The 21,414-nt window shown below is 44.5% G+C and overlaps 1 protein-coding gene across 1 annotated transcript; it reads right to left on the reverse strand.

Annotated features, from left to right (window-relative positions):
- Positions 1–1,825: 1,825 nt before the first annotated feature.
- LOC139159149 (vomeronasal type-2 receptor 26-like) lies at positions 1,826–20,708 on the reverse strand. Its single transcript, XM_070736500.1, has 6 exons — positions 20,592–20,708; positions 18,016–18,255; positions 16,176–16,988; positions 7,506–7,705; positions 3,525–3,658; positions 1,826–2,721 (listed from the first exon to the last, which is right to left on the reverse strand). The coding sequence occupies exons 1-6, from the start codon at positions 20,706–20,708 to the stop codon at positions 1,826–1,828; spliced, it is 2,400 nt and encodes a 799-aa protein (XP_070592601.1).
- Between the last annotated feature and the right edge of the window lie 706 nt (positions 20,709–21,414).

A 21,414-nucleotide genomic window follows, 5' to 3' on the forward strand; every position in this document is an offset into this window, starting at 1 on the left:
CAGATATGCAGGGAAAATTTTTTACAGGGACTCAAACTTGGCTTCGGGTCACATACGACCCGAACAGAACAGCAGGGTTTTAAAATCATTTGCCTTGAAGTGACATCGAACTGCAAAGAAGTTAAAGCTGTAAGCATTTTTGACAAACCCATGTTGGCTTTTTGGTTATTACTTTGTTTGCTTCTAGGTGTTTGTTGATATAAAAATTCAGAGTTAGAAGGAATATTGTCAGAGAAATGATATTTAATAGCTGACCAGCTGATGTATGGTTGTAAACTGAAATGCTGATGCAATGAGTCAGCAGGGTTACTGCCACTTTAAGACGCTGTCTATATAAGGGAGGCCATGAGAGGGCATCTCTTTGTCTCCTTATGTATCTATCTCCTTGTCATGTTCAATCTCCACTGTAGTTCTCAGTGTAGAGTTGCAGATTGATTGCTTCTCTTGTATGTGCCTATCATGTGTATGCATGTAGCTATGCCTTGTATATAACCACTGTTTGTAAGTCAAACCACTGTGTACTGTATTTTGCTCCTGGGTTGTCTCAAAATAGTAGTCACGCCATGCACACTAACAAATATTCACTAGTATATTGCTATGATGAGATCATAGCATGATTCAGTTGCACATAGGCAGCATGCTGGATAGAAATTTGCTACATACTCATGAGGCCATTTGATAGGGAATAGGACTCACAATATGAAAACTTATTTCCATGTTTGGGCACCTATGTTGGCTAAAATGGAATTGGTGCTGCCTGGGACAGGTTTACTGAAAGGGCAAGGACTTTCTGGAGGCATGTTTTTCTTTGGGAGGTGTTGTGGTTAGCTCTGGCCCAGCTCCTGCCCCAAGGACTGTGGATGTGGGGGAGACATCCACATGCTGCAGGCCTGTTTTGCCCCCGGTGGAATCTGCTGATGAAGGCTCCTCTGACCAAGAAGACATGAGTGACAGGGAGGAGGAGAGTGCGGCAGACAGCTCAGAAGGAGATCAATTATCTAGCTCCTCCTTAGATTCAGAACAAGAGTTAATGATACAGCCACGCATGCAGAGAGCAATGCATAGGCAACAACAACTGAGAGATTATTATCAAAGAAAATGAGGCTGTGGTTGGGTGGGGCTGTGGTAATTAGTGAGGCTGATATAAAGAGCATCCTGTGGGTTTGACCATTGTGGAGGATTATCTGATCGTTGTGTTTCTGACTGCTTTACTGACTTGGATATTTTGTGTGCTGATTTCCCCCCGCTTTGGAACTAAACCAGGGCAAAGTGTGTTTCACTTTGTGAAAGAAGAAGGACTGTGAATTGCCTCACAGCTGCAAGCTAAGTATCACAGAACTGATAAGGGACTTGTACAAATTACCGGTTTGTTTGGAGACAAGTGCTCTTTGCTATACCAAAAGAGGGCTTGGTTTAAGTGAATTTTCATTATAAAGAACATTGTTTTGACTTTTCAAACGTGTGTGTGTGTCTGAAATTTGTGCCTGTGAATTTTTGGGAGGATTCTACCAGAGAGCTCGACAGAACACTCATGAGGCAATTTGATAGGGAATAGGACTCACAATATGAAAACTTATTTTATTTATTTATTTATTTATTTATTAGATTTGTATGCCGCCCCTCTCCGAAGACTATTTTCATGTTTGGGCACCTATGTTGGCTAAGATGGAATTGGTGCTGCCTGGGGCAGGTTTACTGAAAGGTCAAGGACTTTCTGGAGGCATGTTTTTCTTTGGGAGATGGGGCATAAAAATGTTAAGCGTTGTTTACCAGAATGTTTAACTGAAATTTTGGAAGATTTTTTATGAAAACTCATGTTTCTATTTTATTTTGACATTATATATTCCTTTGTATTCAGATCTGGTCTTAGGAAAATAATGAAACATTTGGGCATGAAGATGCAGCCCAGAAGTCCTGCATTGGAGGATAAGATGGAAAAGACCTGCACGGCAACCATGTACCTCCCTTTAGTGCTCAAGTAAGTGGGCACAAAAGACACCCAGACACTGCAGAAGACTAGCATGCTGAAGGTGATCAGCTTGGCTTCGTTGAAAGCCCCAGGCAGATTCCTAGCCAGGAAAGCCAATGTGAAGCAAATGGCAGACAGGAAGCCCATATAACCAAGGGCCCCATAAAACATGGTGACAGAGCCTTCATTGCACTGTAGAATGATTTCTCTTGATTGTGAGTGCATGTCAGACTCAGGGAAGGGTGGGAAAGTGCCCAACCAGATGATGCAGAGAAGAACTTGAAGACCAGAGCAAGAAAGGATAATAGAGTTGGCCAAACTTTTTCCCAGCCATCTCTGCACATTATTCCCTGGTTTTGTGGCCCAGAAGGCTAGCACTACTGTGATGGTTTTGGCCAAGACAGAAGAAATGGCAGCAGAGAAGATGATGCTGAATGCTGTTTGTCGTAGAAGGCAGGTGACTTTCCTTGGCTGACCAATGAACAAGAATGGGGTGAAGAAGGAAAGCAGGAGACAAACAAGGAGGACATAAGAGAGATCACGATTGTTGGCTTTGACTATGGGAGTTTCTTGGAATTTAAAGAAAATCCCTAATACAAAACATGTAATTAAAGAGAGGAACAAGGCAATGGAAGTTAAGATGATTCCCAATTTTTCTCGATAGGATAGAAATGTCTTGGTCTTGGGGACACAGCTATCTCGGTTGTTGTTTGGATGTTGATTTGCTGGACATGTGCTGCATTGCTCTGTGTCTGAAAAAGAGCAAGAGTAACGTTTACCTTAAAGCTTCTTGTTTTATAGAAAGCTTTGATCCTCTTCAAATTTAGGGTGACTGACAGCTGTTTGGGAAGTTTAGTTTGGTCTCCTGAAATAAACAAACTAACCAGGGATGGGATTGAAATTTTTTAGCAACTGGTTCTCTGCCCAGAGTCTAGGTGGATGTGGTCATGGGGGTGTGGCCCACTTGGTCTCCTGCATCATGGTGATGAAAGGGTGTTTTTGCCCTCCCCAGGCTCTGGGGCCTTTCTTCAAGCCACTAGGAGGGTGAAAATGGCCTTCCTCAGGCTTTAGAGGCCCTCTGGAGGCCGGAAACAGTCCTGATTCCAAATTTCTGGTACTTCCAGTAGGCCCATTTTTCACTCTCCCCAGACTCCAGAGACTTTGCTCCAGCCTCCAGGAGGATGAAAACAGACTCTCCAGCAGCCAGAAACTGGCCCATTTTTGGACTTCTATAACTCCCAAAAGGCCAATTCTCTTCTCCCTCAGCCTCCACATGGGCTTAACTCACATCCAAAGTGGAGACTCCTGGGAGGGGTGGGATTGGACGGGCAGGGTCAACTAGTCCTTGCAATTACCAGTTTGGCGAACTGGATGTAAATTAATATCCGGTTTGCCCGAACTGCTCCGAACCGGCTGAATCCCACCCCTGAAACTAACATTCTCTTGAGCTTAACTGTTCCTTGCAATTTTGATTCTTCTGAAAGGCCATCTATTTTTCTGAGGAAACCAGACACTTCTCTCCCATGTATAGACAGCATCTTCTGATGCCACTCACCTTCCATGGTGGATATGGTTCCTTCAGGACATAAAAGACAGTCAAAGCAGCAGATGGGCTTCCCTTCCTGAGGCACCTTCATGAACCCAGGATGGCAGCTTTCTGTGCACCTGGAAGGAGGCAGGGGCTGAGCAGACAGGGAGAAAGACCATCCAGAAAATGATTTATGATTTAATTTTCAGAAATGGTGAAAAGAGACAGGGGTTGGTGATCTGCAGTTCAAGGCTTAGCTTTAGTAAATTTGAAATCTATTATTTATTTATTTATTGGATTTGTATGCCGCCCCTCTCTGGAGACTCGGGGCGGCTAACAGCAATAATAAGACAGCGTACAATAATAATCCAATACTAAAAACGATTAAAAACCCATTAATATAAAAACCAAACATACATACAGACATACCATGCATAAAATTGTAAAGGCTTAGGGGAAAAGAATATCTTAATTCCCCCATGCCTGCTGGCAGAGGTGGGCTTTAAGTAGCTTACGAAAAGCAAGGAGGGTGGGGGCAATTCTAATTTCTGAGGGGAGTTGGTTCCAGAGGGCCGGGGCTGCCACAGAGAAGGCTCTTCCCCTGGGTCCCGCAAAGCGGCATTGTTTAGTTGACGGGACCCGGAGCAGACCCACTCTGTGGGACCTAACTGGTCGCTGGGATTCGAGCAGCAGAAGGCGGTCCCTGAGATAGAAACATAGAAACATAGAAACATAGAAGTCTGATGGCAGAAAAAGATCTCATGGTCCATCTAGTCTGCCCTTATACTATTTTCTGTATTTTATCTTAGGATGGATATATGTTTATCCCAGGCATGTTTAAATTCAGTTACTGTGGATTTATCTGCCACGTCTGCTGGAAGTTTGTTCCAAGGATCTACTACTCTTTCAGTAAAATAATATTTTCTCATGTTGCTTTTGATCTTACCCCCAACTAACTTCAGATTGTGTCCCCTTGTTCTTGTGTTCACTTTCCTATTAAAAACACTTCCCTCCTGGACCTTATTTAACCCTTTAATATATTTAAATGTTTCGATCATGTTCCCCCTTTTCCTTCTGTCCTCCAGACCAGTGTTTCCCAACCTTTTTTGAGCCGCGGCACATTATTCATATTTTCAAAATCCTGGGGAACATTGAACGGGGGGGGGGGGGGGGGGGCTAAAGAAAAGTTTGGACAAAAAAAAATCTCTCCCTCACTTTCGCTCTATTTCTCCCTCCCTCATTCTCTTTCTTCCCTTCTTTCTCTCTCCATCCCTCTTTCTTTCTTTCTTCCTCTCTTTTTTGCTTCCTCTCGTCCTCCTTCCCTCCCTCTATGTCTTCCTCTCTCCCTTGCTCTCTCTCTCTCTTGCTATCTCTTTCTTGCTTTTCTCTCTCTCTCTCTCTCTCATTCTCTTCCTTCCTCACTCATCTTTCTTTCTCTTTCTTTCTCTCTTGCCTTCTTCCTCTCTCTCACTCTCTTCCTTCCTCTCTCATCTCTCTTTCTTTCTTTCTCTCTCTTTATCTCTCCCCCTCTGTCTCTATCTCTCCCCCTCTTGCTCTTCTCTCTTTTTCTCACTTTCCCTCTATTGTTTTCTTTCTCTCTCTCTTGATTTCTCTCTTTCTCTCTTGTTTTCTTTCTCTCGTTCTCTCTCTTGCTATCTCTTTCTCTCCCCCCTTTCTCTCTCTCACTTTCTCTTGTTTTATCTCTCACACGTTCTCTCATTCTCTCTCTCTTGCTATCTCTTTCTCAACCCCCTCTTTGTCTCTCTCTCTCTTTCTCACTTTCTATCTTGCTCTGTCGCTCTCACTCTCTTGTTCTCAGGAGGCTAGCAAAAGTGATTTTTCCAAGGGCGCCCCCAAAGCCGCGGCCGCCCCCCTGCGCCTCTAGTCCCCTCGCGCCCCTGGCCACTCGCCGCTGCCTTCGGCGAAAGTGCTTTTGTCCCGGGCTCTCAGCGAGGGGGCTGCAGGAGAGGAGGCAAAGGCGATCTCTCTCGTTCTTTGGTGGCTGGCGAAAGTGATTTTCAATGTCGGGGGCGCGGGCCGGCATGCGCTCTCTCCCCACCCCTATGCCGGCTTACTTTGAATGTGGCAGGGGGAGGGGGAGAGCGCACGCCGGCCCACGCCCCCGACATTGAAAATCACTTTCACCAGTCTCCGGAGAACGAGAGAGATCGCCTTTGCCTCCTCTCCTGCAGCCCCCTCGCTGAGAGCCCGGGACAAAAGCACTTTCAGTGAAGGCAGCGGCAAGTGGCCAGGGGCGCGAGGGGACTAGAGGCGCAGGGGGGGCGGCCGTGGCTTCAGGTGCGCCCTTGGAAAAGGGTGTGCGGGGGCATTTTGGGGTGCGCTGGTGCAGGCGTACGCGGCCTGGCACCCTCCTGCTCCCACTGCCCTCCCCCCGGGCCCCAAAGGACATTGGTTGCCGCCCCCACCAGGGAAGCTCCAGCTGGGTGGGGCGCTGCTGGTGCCTCCGCCCTGGAGCTCTTGCCACCGCCATCCCCCGGCTACTACCTGGTGCATCTGCTGATGGCGCCCTCCTCCTCTTGCTGCCGGTGTGAAGAATGAAGTACTCCTTTTTCCCCCCGCCTTCCTTCTTTGGGGCCCAGCAGGAGAGCGCCAGCAACAGCGGCATCGGGCAGTAGCCGCACCGGCAGCGCCCCGCCCAGCTGGAGCTGCCCTAGGAGTTTGGCGGCACACCTGACCATGTCTCGCGGCACACTAGTGTGCCGCGGCACACTGGTTGGGAAACGCTGCTCCAGACTATACAGATTGAGTTCATTAAGTCTTTCCTGATACGTTTTATGCTTAAGACCTTCCACCATTCTTGTAGCCCGTCTTTGGACCTGTTCAATTTTGTCAATATCTTTTTGTAGGTGAGGTCTCCAGAACTGAACACAGTATTCCAAATGTGGTCTCACCAGCATTCTATATAGCGGGATCATAATCTCCCTCTTCCTGCTTGTTATACCTCTAGCTATGCAGCCAAGCATCCTACTTGCTTTCCCTACCGCCTGACTGCACAGAGCCGCCCCGAGTCTTCGGAGAGGGCGGCATACAAATCTAAATAATAAATAAATAATAAATAAATAATCTGATCCGGTGCCATGAAGGGCTTTATAGGTCATAACCAACATTTGAATTGTGACCGGAAGCTGATTGGCAACTAATGCAGACTGCGGAGTGTTGGTGTAACATGGACATATTTGGGAAAGCCCATGATTGCTCTTGCAGCTGCATTCTGCATGATCTGAAGTTTCCGAACACTTTTCAAAGGTAGCCCCATATAGAGAGCATTACAGTAGTAGAGGTGATGAGGGTATGAGTGACTGTGAGCAGTGAAAAACTATGTAAAGACTTCAGCAATTTACTTTTTTGCTTCCATTGCTTCTTTTCAATTTGTTTTGTACATTTCTGTACAAGGTAATTTGGATACTAAATGTACAAGTTCAAATGTTCAAGGTAAAGTTTAATGGATTATTTTCCCTTTGAGGAAATGAATTCGAGAGTAACCTAACTCTAACCTATTTCTCTTCGGAGAAAGATAGTGAATAATTTCCTTAAATTGTTAAGGTTATATTGACGGGTCCTTGGTGCTTTCTGAGCTCTCTTGCTTTCTTGCAGAAGTTTCATTACCCAACTAGGTGCTCTGATGATGTTGCCTAGTTTGGGTAATGAAATGTTCACAAGAAAACTGCAAAGTTCAGAGAGCACCAAGAACCCTTCATTTCAATTCTGAGCTACAAATGTTTTTCTGTATTGGTAAGAATATATTTCTCACAGAGAATTTAATATCTCAACAAAACATTGTTGCTAATTTTGGGGGATGTTGATGAAATGGGGTAGATTCTCCTGCTTGGGTAGGGGGTTGGACTATATGACCTATACAGGTCCCTTCCAACTCTGTTAAAATATTTAAAACCCCTCTTTATCCCCCCAAAACAATCCTGTTGGCAAGAGAATCACAAATACTGAAAAAGGTTTTTCCACACCTTGTTCAGCTGATCCATCAGTGTCATACCCTTCAGATGGACCATAAATGTGAAATCCAGGGATCCCTGTTTTTCTAGGGTGCCAATCAGGAACTTTTTAACAGACTTGTTGTGAAACAGCGAGGTTACAATGACTAGATCTGCTGTAAGATCTCCTTTCTCATCCAGAAACACTCCATTTATCGATGCATTGTAAATCTCAAGGTTTTCAAGGAAGGGATGAAGCTGTAATGGAAGAGAAAATGGGAATGTTTAGATATCTATGGAAAAGAATTATTTGTGGGACAAGAAAATAACGAAGGTCTCAGATTCATTTTTCCAAGAGTTCAGGAGACAATCTATCAATATTTGAATTCTATTCCTTAATATTTGAATGGTTTCTGGATTATGTAGTTACTCCCATGGAAAAATATAATACTGCATCTGGAATCCCTATAAGTGTAAGGTGACCAGACATCCCACCTTCAGCGGGACAGTCCTGCTTTTGAATGATTTTCCCCACATCTCACGGTGGTTCAAAAATGTCCCGATTTTGGAGCTGCCCCCCCCAGTCCTGAAGCCTGGCAAAATTTACAAAAGGTTTGGAGCAAACGTGCATACAGCCCTTCCAGGGAGGTGCTGAGCTTCCGCCCATTGGCTTTGGAGGCAGCCTCTACCACAGCTGCAGCACCACGCCTGGCTGGAGCTCCCCTGGTGGTGGCGGCAGGTGAGTTTTGGGGCCTGGTGGTGGCAGGTGAGCTTTGCAGCTCTCGGGCAGCAGGAAGGGTTCGGGCCCAAGGTGGGCCTGCAGGGACAGCGGGGCGCGGGCAGCTCTGGCGGGTGCAGGGCAGTGGGGCAGGCAGTGAAGGTGCCGCCGCCAAGCAGGGGTTGAAGTAGGAGCAGGAGGGTGCTGGCAGCAGCGGCACCATGCAGTAGCCATGGGGTGGCAGTGGGGTGATCGGCTGTGAGCGGGAGCTCCAGGGTGGAGGCACCAACGGCAGCAGCTGGACATGTTGCTGGACACCATACATGCTGGTGAGCCCCGTGCTCATGCCCAGCACAGCACCAGCACATCCAGCCACCGGTGCCTCTGCCTTTGAGCTCTCGCTTGCAGCCGACCACCCCACCTCTGCCCTGTGGCTACTGCCTGGTGCGGCTGCCACCGGTGCCCTCCTGCTCCTACTTTGCCCCCTGTATGTGGTGTATGAGAGAGAAAGAGAGAGATGGAGAGAGAAAGAGAGAGATAGCAAGAGAGAGAGAGATAGATAGAGAGAGAGCAAGAGAGAGAGAGAGAGAAAGAGAGAGAAAGAGAGAGAGAGAGAGAGAGAGACAGAGAAAGAGAGAGAGCAAGAGAGAGAGAAAAAATAGAGAGGGGGAGTGTTGTGTCCTGAGGACAATCAGGGTTTGTAACTACCCATAATTGGGGTGTGGAACGATACTGTAAGCTGATTGGCTAGTGAGCTAGGCGGGGCTGGGTTACAGGTATATAAGCAGTCAGTTAGACCAGCCTGTTGCTCTTTCTTCTGATGATGTCTGTTACCTGTTTTTAACTAGAATAAAGAACTGACAACTGCTCCAGGCTGGCTTTTACCTGTATGCGGATATAACATTTGGCGACGAGGATGGGAAAAGTGTTTTATGGACTTAAGGTAACCAGGATTCCTGCTTAGTCACCACTGTGTTTTTTTTTCTTCTTCTCCTTTTTGGGTTACTCTTTTCTTCTTCGGCTCTGTTGTTATTGAGCCGGGGTTTTTTTTGGACATTTCTATTGCTAAGTTTGCGACAAACCATCTGCAGTGGGGGGGTTGAGAGAGCTATCTTAAGCCTGCATGCAATCATTGCTACTACTGGAGAAGAAGATTCCAAGTTCAGTTCTTTTAGCAGCCGTTGTTGCCTCCCACGCTGCTGCTGCTAGCACTCAAGGTCTCAGCTGTTTCTAATTGAGGTTTTTTCCCTTTTTTTTTCTGTGTTACTACCGGAGTTTTTTGTCTACAGCTGCATTTGATGGCCGGGGGGGGGGGACCTCCCAAAGAATCATTGTTCTGCTCCTGTGACTGCTGGAAATTTTGTGGGGCCGTCTGCATTGCCGCCAAAGGACTCAGCTGTCTGACAGCTCAGGAAGGATTTTGGTTTTTTTTCCATTTCTTAATTATTTATTCTTTTTTTCCCCTTTGGAGCCACCTGGGTTGTGCTACTATTGTTACTAAAAGCCACTTGTGTATACTAAGAGGATTAGTTATTAATATGGCAAGCCCAAGTTCATTTCTTGTGCCTTTTGACACATTTGACCCTAGTAGTGATACTTGGGAAAGTTTTTTGGACCGTTTTAAATGTTATCTAAAGGCACAAGATCTTAGGGAATTATCAGAAGCTCGCCGCATTGCTTGTTTCTTAAATGCTTGTGGCAAAACCATGTTTCGTATAGCACGCGCTCTTGTAGCACCACAGGTGGTTTACGAAGTTCCATGGGAAGAACTGATGGACAAACTTAAGAGACACTATGCACCAGCTCCGTCCTTTATTTTAAGTCGTTTCCATTTTAGACGCCGCATCCAAGCTGAGGGAGAATCAATTACACAATACGTGGCTGCCCTCCGTGACACAGCAAAAGACTGTGACTTCGAAAATTTAGAACGTTCGCTATTAGAACAATTCGTTTGTGGGGTGCGAGATCTCCAACTTCAGCGCCGCCTCTTGGCCCACCCTAAACTTACACTAGCTATAGCTAGTGACGATGCCTGTGCTGCAGAGATGTCACTTCACTCTTCCGCGGATATACAACGACGTATTCCGGAAACGAAAAAAACTCTTCCACAAACAAGCATCTATGCGACAACTTACCCCCTTATAGACAACACAAATTATGGTGAAACAGTTGCCCGCCTACATACCACCACCAACTGCCATCGCACATCAAACTTTGGAACCAAGCAGAGGATTACATCGGTGCGACAATCAAACTACCCACCGTGTTTCAGCTGTAGAGACCTACATCTTCGCTCTTCGTGTCAGTTCTGTACTGCAACCTGCTACAGCTGCGGAAGAAAGGGGCATCTATCTAGAGTCTGCCACTCAACATCTAACCAAACCGCCAGGCGTGTTACACCTTCACGTCACACGCAACAACATCTGTAGGGACAATGAAGTGATTGTTTCGCCACGGAAACGGATCAGGAATTGTGCAACGGAGAGGAGGAAGTATTTCTAGCAGCTGGAGGTGGGACTAAGAAAATTTCAATGGTTGTAACTATTGAAGGGTCATTCCTAGAAATGGAAGTAGACACTGGGTCTGCCAGGAGTTTGATTTCCTGGGACACACTTGCCCACCTGGTCGTGGACCTATCTAAAGTTAAGCTGGATCCAACAAGTGTGAAACTGAGGGATTATCAAGGAAACCTAATTCCAACCAAAGGGGAGGGAAAATTCCATGTAAAAAAGGGAACATTTTCTGGGATTCTCCCATTGATAATTGTAACTAATCCCCTACCATCGTTATTGGGGAGGGACTGGTTTACCAAATTAGGTTTGTTTGTATCAGGAGTTCATTCAGACGCCTCTGATGTATATTCATGTATATTTGATGAGTTCTCAGATGTATTCAGCAATAGCTTGGGTTGCTATGTGGGAACACCAATATCTCTTAACTTGGATCCAAAAGTGCCCCCTATTAGATTAAAACCTAGACAAGTGCCTTTTGCGCTACGAAAAAAGGTAGATGCAGAGTTGGACAAGTTGATCCAGCAAGGGGTTTTAGAGCCCACCGATTACGCAAAATGGGAAACACCACTAGTAATTCCTGTTAAACCTGATGGATCTCTCCGCTTATGTGGAGATTATAAGGCAACACTAAATCATGCCCTCAGTTCTAACCCTTACCCGGTACCGGTAGTACAGCAATTATTTCACTCCCTGGGTCAAGGGTCAGTTTTTGCCAAATTCGATATGGCGCAAGCGTACCAACAGCTCTTGGTGGATGATGCCACCGCGGAAGCTGAAACGTTGGTCACCCATCAGGGCGCATTTCGTTGTCGCCATCTCCAGTTTGGCGTGAGTGTGGCTCCTGGCCTGTTCCAGAATATCATTGAGAGGCTGTTATATGGATTACCTGGGGTAACTCCCTATTTCGATGACATCTTTATATCAGCCGCCTCACAACAACAACTTCTTACACGAGTGAGGGGCGTTCTATCGTGTTTTAGGAAGGCAGGCTTGCGACTAAAATGTAGTAAATGTCAAATAGGAGTTCCCCGTGTTGATTTCTTAGGTTATACTATTGATAGAAACATAGAAACATAGAAACATAGAAGTCTGACGGCAGAAAAAGACCTCATGGTCCATCTAGTCTGCCCTTATACTATTTTCTGTATTTTATCTTAGGATGGATATATGTTTATCCCAGGCATGTTTAAATTCAGTTACTGTGGATTTATCTACCACGTCTGCTGGAAGTTTGTTCCAAGGATCTACTACTCTTTCAGTAAAATAATATTTTCTCATGTTGCTTTTGATCTTTCCCCCAACTAACTTCAGATTGTGTCCCCTTGTTCTTGTGTTCACTTTCCTATTAAAAACACTATTGATGCTGCCGGCATTCATCCAACACAGGCCAAGGTATCAACTATTAAACAGGCACCTGCACCTGTCAATAAGCCTGAATTACAGGACTTTTTAGGCCTCCTTAACTTTTATAACACCTTCTTGCCACACAAGGCAAGGTAGATAGCAGAACCCTTACATCGGCTATTGGGAAACGATAGGCCATGGGTTTGGGGAAATGTGGAGCAGGCTTCATTTAAGGCAGTTAAGGACCTATTGATGTCCGATGCAGTTCTTATTCAATATAATGATCAGTGGCCATTGATACTCGCGGCAGATGCTTCCCCTTATGGTATAGGTGCCATGCTTAGCCATCAATTACCTAATGGCTCGCAGGCCACCGAGAGAAATTATAGTCAGACGGACAAGGAGGCCTTGGCCCTTGTCGCATCTGTTAAAAGGTTTCACGACTATTTATATGGCAGACCCTTTGTCCTGCAAACGGATCATAAACCGTTATTGGGTATTTTAGTGGGTACTAAGGAATCCCCGCAATTCACATCCCCCAGGATGATTAGATGGATAGAATTTCTAGCGGCCTATAATTATCAATTGCAATATCGGCCTGGGAAGAACATGGCACACGCAGATGCCCTTAGCCGTTGCCCTCTACCAATACCAGTTATGGACCCATCACCAACGTCACAGGTCCTCCTGATAGAGGAACTTAGTAACTCACTGTCTGCAGCCAACATAGCAGCCCACTCATCTACGGATAATACTATTTCACAAATCATTGATTGGGTGAAACGGGGGTGGCCCACGGAAACCATACCTAGTGAATTTAGACCATTCCAGACAAGGCAAAGCGAGTTATCTACACATAGAGGGTGCTTGCTGTGGGGATCAAGAGTCATTGTTCCCCCATCCTTACAGGACACAGTTTTAAGCCTACTCCATGAATGCCATCCAGGCATTGCCCGGATGAAGGCCTTGGCTCGTAGTTATGTCTGGTGGCCGGGGTTAGATAAAGCCATTCAGACGTGGGTAGAGCGCTGTAGGGAGTGTCAGAACTCCAGACCTATGCCTCCGGAGACACACCCAAGGCAGTGGGAATTACCTAGAGGACCATGGTCTAGAGTCCATCTTGACCTGGCCGGCCCTTTCCATGGGCATCAATTTATGGTATTGGTAGATGCTTATTCAGGCTGGGTGGAAGTAGATATCTTACAGTCTACGACATCGGAGAGTGTAATCAATATCCTATCGCGACACTTCTCCACACATGGGTTACTCGATCAGTTGGTGACCGATAATGGACCGCAGTTTACATCTGCACAATTCCAAGTATTTTTAGCCACCTTGGGAATTAGGCAAACGTTAACAGCCCCTTGGCATTCGAGAAGTAATGGCCGGGCGGAGAGGGCTGTGCAGTCCACAAAAGAGGCCTTAGGCCGCCTTAAAGGACTGGATTGGAAAAGTAAGGTGAACCTTTATTTAATTACGCAACATTCAACTCCCTGCCCTACCACAGGCAGGAGCCCAGCAGAGGTTCTTATGGGCCGGCGTCCGCGTACGAGATTAGATCGGATTCACCCTACATATACTCCTGACATAGATAAGGAACCACCAAAATGTATGAGAGTATTTGCCCAAAGAGATCCAGTATATGCTAGGAATTATGGGGGGGGGGGAGAACAACATTGGGAGCTAGGTTGCATTTTGGATGTAACTTGGACCTTATTCTTATAGGGTCCAGCTAGGGGATGGAAGGATCTGGTGACGGCACATAGATCAACTACGCCGTCGAACTTTAGAAGCCATTACACCAGCATTACAAGTACCACCTGTCCAACCAACCAGCATTGCATTACCCGATTACATAGAGATTACCCCCTCCAGGGGAAATCAACATCCAGGGCTGATACCGAAATCATCACAATCATGAAAGTCACACAGAAGCACAATCAAAATCCGTGCCTAGAGAAACAGAACCATCAGTTCCCTCACCAGTTCCCTCACCAGAGGTTGAACTTCACCGTTCTCTAAGGTCACGCAAGCGACCCATATATCTAGAGGATTTTGTGTGTACTAACCAGGTGGGAAGGGGTGTTGTGTCCTGAGGACAATCAGGGTTTGTAACTACCCATAATTGGTGTGTGGAATGATACTGTAAGCTGATTGGCTAGTGAGCTAGGTGGGGCTGGGTTACATGTATATAAGCAGTCAGTTAGACCAGCCTGTTGCTCTTTCTTCTGATGATGTCTGTTACCTGTTTTTAACTACAATAAAGAATTGACAACTGCTCCAGGCTGGCTTTTATCTGTATGCGGATATAACAGGGAGAGAGAAAGAGAGAGAGAGAAAGAGAGAGATAGCAAGAGAGGGAGAGAAAGAAAGAGAGAGACAGACAGAGAGAGAGAGAAAGAGAACAGAGGAGACAAAGAGAGGAAGGGAGGAAGGAAGGAAGTGATAGAAAAAAGGAGAGGAAGGAAGAGAGAGAGAAAGAGAGCGAGAGGGAGGGAAGGAAGGAGGGAGAAAGAAAGAGGCAAGGAGGAAGGAAGAGAGAGAGAGAGAGAAAAGAGAGAGGAAGGGATTAAGAAAGTAAGAAAGAGGGAGGAAGGGAGAGAGAGAGAGAGAAAAAAAAAAGTTTGCAAAAGTTTTTGTGTGAATTCTTTTAGCCCTCCCGCTTCCCACAATGGTGTCCCACTTTCCCAATCTTAAAATCTGGTCACTTTATATAAGTGGTGAAATCCAATTTGTTTTACTACCAGTTCTGTGGGTGTGGCTTGATGGGCATGATGTGGTGTGGCTTGATGGGCGTGGCTTTGTGGGCATGGCAGGGGAAAGATACTGCAAAATCTCCATTCCCACTCAGTTCCAGGGGAAGGATAATGCAAAATCCCCATTCCCACCCCATCATGGGGGCCAGCCAGAGGTGGTGTTTGCCTGTTTGATTCACACGGGAAAAAATGAGCAACACTCAGGAATGATTCAGCACCTTTATTTCTCCAAAGCTGAAAGCAATAAGAACTGCCGTGGGGCTGCTGGGAAGCTGTTTTTAAGGTCTTCCCTTCACCCTGCTGGCCACTGACAGCTCTCTCTCTTTCTCTCTCTCTCATGTGCGATTCCTCTGCGCGTGCTTTTGGTGCCTCCTGCCACTGGTGCTACCAGTTCCAAGAAGTGGGACCAACCCACTGCTGCTCCAAAATCCTTTCCAGCTCTATTCTGACTACTGTAATGCTCTCTACATGGGGCTACCTTTGAAAAGTGTTCGGAAACTTCAGATCTTGCAGAATGCAGCTGCAAGAGCAATCATGGGCTTCCCAAGGCATGCCCATGTTACACCAACACTCCGCAGTCTGCATTGGTTGCCGATCAATTTCCGGTCACAATTCAAAGTGTTGGTTATGACCTATAAAGCCCTTCATGGCACCGGACCAGAATATCTCCGGGACCGCCTTCTGCCGCACGAATCCCAGGGACCAGTTAGGTCCCACAGAGTTGGCCTTCTCCTGGTCCCGTCGACTTAACAATGTCATTTGGCGGGACCCAGGAGAAGAGCCTTCTCTCTGGTGGCCTCGACCCTCTGGAACCAGCTCCCCCCAGATATCAGAGTTGCCCCCACCCTTCTTGCTTTTTGCAAGCTGCTTAAAACCCACCTCTGTCATCAGGCATGGGGGAATTGAAATTTTTCCCTTCCCCCTAGGCTTATTGAATTTATACATGGTATGCTTGTTTGTATGATTGGTCTCTTAAATTGGTGTTTTTAAGATTATTCTTTAAGATTAGATTTGTTACATTGTCTTCTTTATTGTTGTTAGCCGCCCCGAGTCTTCGGAGAGGGGCGGCATACTTCTAATAAATAAATAAACAAACAAACAAACAAACAAACAAACAAACAAATAAATAAATAAAAGAGAAGCATGACATTAATAGACATTTGTTTGAGAGAAAAGATGGCTTGTCAGAATCTCTTTGACAACCAATTTAAAAGGAGACTAAAGAAGGGAGTGAAGAGTATCCCAAAAGGAGAAGAATGGAAAGTTGAAAATTAATTCATTTATTGTATTCAGAATGAATAATTCCCCACCTCCACCCCAAACTAGCTGCCCAGTTTTTACCATTCTAAAATGAATTCGCGGCTGCTGGAGAGATCCATGTATTAGAAAAGAAATACCTGCCAAGCCTTCAGCCTTGAAAACTCCGATGTCTTACTGCTTTCCATCTTTGTCCTCTTGGATCTGGAGAAATAGGCTGCGTGTAAAGCCCATGCAACAGCCCAGATGGCCTCATAAATGTAATAGTTGTCTAAGCAAAGGATCTGACCCATCTCTTCCAGGGATAGAGTCCCTAGTATATCTCTTTCTTTGCACCGACTCCAGTTTTTTACAGAAAGGGCATCCTTGGTCTCTGAACACATGTAGGATTTCTCTGCAAAGTTTTTAATGAAGACATAAAGCTTCCTATACCCAACACACTTTATCAAATGACTCGTCTTCAAAAGAAAGGAAAAGATGCTATGCATGAAATGGAAGGGAATTCTCTGGTCTGTCAAATAGGAAGTTAAGTCCCAGAGCACCGTTGTGACCAGGACTTTTCCTCCAGCAGGTTCCTTAATTTTTTGCTGTACCCAATCTAGAATTGCTATTCCTGCATTGATTGAATCGAGTTCTGCAGCATAAAGAAAGACATTCACTTGTCTCCAGTTGCGAAATGGAGGCAAATCTATGACAATCTTGCGACTGGTGGTTAAAAATCTCTGTGATATAACTGTACAAATGCTGTTCTGTATAAGCATTGAAGTCAATGTTATCATGAAGTTTTGCCCCTGGTCACTGTCCGGAGCAATCAGACCAACCAAAGTCCACCTGAAATGGAGGAGAAGCTTGACCATCCCTGAATACTGGAACCCTTCAACAGGGAGCATTGGGTAGAAGAAAGGAAAGTGAGTTTTGTCTTTCAGAATCTGGGAAACAAAATTGTAACTGATCTGAAAAGGAAAGAAAAGTGGTGTTTTATCTGAGTGCCATAAAAGCCAAAATTTAAGATGCCAATTCTGTCCCAGATGGTTTGCCTATTTGCCGATGACTCTAAAGTGTGCAATAGGGTTGATATTCCTGGAGGCGTCTGTAATATGGTAAATGATTTAGCTTTACTAGATAAATGGTCAAAGCAATGGAAACTGCAGTTTAATGTTTCCAAATGTAAAATAATGCACTTGGGGAAAAGGAATCCTCAATCTGAGTATTGCATTGGCAGTTCTGTGTTAGCAAATACTTCAGAAGAAAAGGATTTAGGGGTAGTGATTTCTGACAGTCTCAAAATGGGTGAACAGTGCAGTCAGGCGGTAGGGAAAGCAAGTAGGATGCTTGGCTGCATAGCTAGAGGTATAACAAGCAGGAAGAGGGAGATTATGATCCCGCTATATAGAATGCTGGTGAGACCACATTTGGAATACTGTGTTCAGTTCTGGAGACCTCACCTACAAAAAGATATTGACAAAATTGAACGGGTCCAAAGACGGGCTACAAGAATGGTGGAAAGTCTTAAGCATAAAACGTATCAGGAAAGACTTAATGAACTCAATCTGTATAGTCTGGAGGACAGAAGGAAAAGGGGGAACATGATCGAAACATTTAAATATATTAAAGAGTTAAATAAGGTCCAGGAAGGAAGTGTTTTTAATAGGAAAGTGAACACAAGAACAAGGGGGACACAATCTGAAGTTAGTTGGGGGAAAGATCAAAAGCAACATGAGAAAATATTATTTTACTGAAAGAGTAGTAGATGCTTGGAACAAACTTCCAGCAGACATGGTAGATAAATCCACAGTAACTGAATTTAAACATGCCTGGGATAAACATATATCCATCCTAAGATAAAATACAGAAAATAGTATAAGGGCAGACTAGATGGACCATGAGGTCTTTTTCTGCCGTCAGACTTCTATGTTTCTATGTTTCTATCTCCAACTGAAAGCTGCACAATTAAAATTTATCTTCCTAGCAAAGACTCACCTGTGGGATTTTGTAGGTGCCCAACATGGATGATATCTGGATAGAGAAGCCAGTTTCAGCCCCTTCAAGAACAGCCACTGTGTTTCTCTCTCTCCCACAACTGTAGTTGGGGACATTCGCCTCTCCGTTTGAAAGCAGGTCCAACAAAGCGTCCGAAGTCTTCCCTGCATTGAAATAATTTTCATATATATTATAGCCCAGAGTGATGTTGGGCAAGAAACGAGATTCCTGGTTGATCTCCTGGATAGCAAAAAGGAAGGAAAGGAATTTCCAGTATTGTGTCAACCTTACCCTGAAATGATAATACATTAATCAATGAAATTAACATTTCATTTATTCTATTTTTATAAAACTACTTCTAATTCGACTTAGCCCAAGAGTTCTTCTGAAGGGATGAAAGCAATTCTGAAAATCATATAGAACAGAACAGGACAGAATAGAATAGAATAACAGAGTTAGAAGGGACCTTGGAGATCTTTTAGTCCAACTCCCTGGACTTCTTTAAAACTTCTAGTGTTGGAGCATTCACAACTTCTGAAGGCAACTGGTCTGCTGATTAATTGTTCTAACCATCAGGAAATTTCTCCTTAATTCTAAGTTGCTTCTCTCCTTGATTAGTTTCCACCTGTTGCCTCTTGTCCTACCCTCAGGTACTTTGGAAAATAGTTTGACAATTTAACATGACAATAATAAGAAACTATAAACTATCTGAACATTATATTTCCTTTTAAGATTCTTTATTTCAATTTGGGCCCCAACGAGTCTATTTATTATTAGCTTTGGCTTATTCTAGAGATTGTCGATATCTTTTCTGTTGGTCTATGATTTCAGGCTGATTTTAATTATTCTCTATTTTTCATGTTCTCCAGTATTTAATATAGGGATTAGTACTGCAAAATCGCCATTCCCACCCCACTCCAGAGAAAGGATACTGCAAAATCTGCATTCCCCCCCCCCCTACTTCAGGGGAAGGTTACTGCAAAATCCCCATTTCCTTCCTATCAGCTGGGACTCAGGAGACAGAGAGTAGATGAGGGCAGGACAGCCAGAGGTGGTATTTACCAGTTTGCTGAACTACTCAAAATTTATGCTACTAGTTCTCCAGAACTGATCAGAACCTGCTGAAACAGTACTGTATCCACTTTTGGTCACTACATTATAAAAAAGATGTCGATACTCTAGAAAAAGTGAAGAGGAGAGTGTCTTGACATACGGCATTCTAGCTTGGTATGGGAGCAGCTCTGTAGCGAACAAAAAAGCTCTACAGAGAATTATTAAAACTGTCCAGAACATCATTGGGCTACAACTACCTGCCCTGGATGACATCTTCACATCTCGCTGTTCTAGGAAGGTGCATACCATTCTCAAAGACTCTTCTCACCCTGCTTACAATCATTTTGAACTGTTGCCTTCTGGCAGAAGATACAGAACAACTAGAACTCGGACCCCACGTTTCCTGAATAGTTTTTATCCCAGAGCTATACTCGCACTTAACAACGAACTAAAGGGTCACCATCAGTGAACTGTTGGACAATATTACTCAGTCTGTCATGTAGATGGTTGAGTGGTTCAGGGTGGGGAATTTGTAGTGGGTGGGACATTTTATTCTATTTTTCATTTTATTTTTAATTCTATTTTTAAATTTACCTATTCTGATTTTATGTATGGTGGGACTGGTCTCTGGGTGTCACACGACTTTCGTTGCCAATGACAATTCGTCATTTTGACAATGACAATAAATTTATTATTATTATTATTAGGGGACTGGAGACTAAAACATATGAAGAACAGTTACAGGAACTGGGCATACATTGTCTAGTGAAGAGAAGGACCAGGGGAGACAGGATAGCAGTGTTCCTGTATCTGAGAGGCTGCCACAGAGAGGAAGGGGTCAATCTATTTCCAAGGCACCCAAAATCCACACAAGGAATAAAGGATGGAAACTGTTCAAAGAAAGATTCAACCTAGAAATAAGAAGAAATTTTACAACAGTGACAGCAATCAACCAATGGAACAGCTGTGGCCTTCAGAGGTTTTGGGAACTTCATCAGTGGAAGCTTTCAACAAAAGATTGGACTGCCATTTGTCAGAAATTGTGTAGGTACTCTTGCTTAGGTGGTGGTGTGTGTGTGCTCGACTAGATAACCTATAACTGGACCTTCCAATTCTGTTAATCGTTAAATCTATTAACACAGTGAAGGAAGATTGATATACATAGATTGACTTACATAGGTACTGGAGTCACAGGAGATATTTTGAAACTTAATCTTTGAAATGTAGCCTGAGTGGCAGAGATGATGCCATCAATTGAAAAGTCTCCTAGCTTGTAATGATTCTTTGGGTCTATCTTATCCCTCTGCAGCATCAGAGGGCATTTGGCTCTGAGCACCCCCCTGACTCCTTGGACCCACAGAAGCAGCAGAAATATCAACATGCTGTATTCCTGAGGAAGCCTCCAGTCCTATGTGTTGTTTGAACAAAGAATGGCAAGAAGAGATGGCTGGGAACTTTCTTATTTCAGGCAGAATGCATCCAAGGCTTCATTTTTGAACCAGGGAGGAGAAAAACCTCCTCACCAGCCCTAAACCCTCCCCAGGTTCCCTCTCTCGGTGTCTAGACCCATTTATGCTCTCAGAGATTGCCAGTGCCATGGCATCAGCCCTCAAGGCTTTCAGAAGATATGTTTCTGTCATACCTTCTGAAATATTGCAGAAATGTCTCTAGAGAATTAGCACTAAGGCAACAACTCAAGCAATATAATTAGGATAATGGCAATGAGGAGAGAAGTCACAGATGGGGTCCAAAGTTTGGAGCTGAGCCACTGAGTGAGACAGGAGAAAGTTCTCTAAGAAAATACTTGTATGTTTATGCAAACCCCAGCCCTCTGGAATCAACCCCCCCCCCCGAGATTAGAACTGCCCCCACCCTCCTTGTCTTTCGTAAACTACTCAAGACCCACCTATATCGCCAGGCATGGGGGAGTTGAGACACCTTCCCCCAGGCTTTTTATATTTTATGTTTGGTATGTATGTGTTGTTTGGTTTTAAATATGATAGGGTTTTATATGCTTCTTTTTAATATTAGATTTGTTTCTCTATAACATTGTTTTTTATTATTGTTGTGAGCCACCCTGAGTCTTCGGAGAGGGGCGGCATACAAATCTAATAAATTATTATTATTATTATTATTATTATTATTATTATTATTATTACTGAATTTTTGGAGTATAAGATACCCCCCCAAGAGGGTGGAAATGTCAGTGCATCTTATTTATTTATTTATTTATTTATTTATTTATTTATTTATTCATTCATTCATTTATTAATCAAATTTGTATGCCGCCCCTCTCCGCAGACTTGGGGCAGCTAACAACAGTAATAAAACAATATAAGCAAATCT

Source organism: Erythrolamprus reginae, chromosome 2 (genome assembly GCF_031021105.1).
Source record: "Erythrolamprus reginae isolate rEryReg1 chromosome 2, rEryReg1.hap1, whole genome shotgun sequence".
Taxonomy (NCBI): domain Eukaryota; kingdom Metazoa; phylum Chordata; class Lepidosauria; order Squamata; family Dipsadidae; genus Erythrolamprus; species Erythrolamprus reginae.

Excerpts from the sequence above, each read along its gene's own strand:
- LOC139159149 (XM_070736500.1), bottom strand. The coding sequence starts at position 20,708 with ATGACAGAAACATATCTTCTGAAAGCCTTGAGGGCTGATGCCATGGCA. Across the intron at positions 16,989-18,015 it reads GCACCTACAAAATCCCACAG|ATCAGTTACAATTTTGTTTC; the intron begins GTGAGTCTTTGC and ends TTTCCTTTTCAG. Across the intron at positions 2,722-3,524 it reads AACCATATCCACCATGGAAG|ACACAGAGCAATGCAGCACA; the intron begins GTGAGTGGCATC and ends GCTCTTTTTCAG.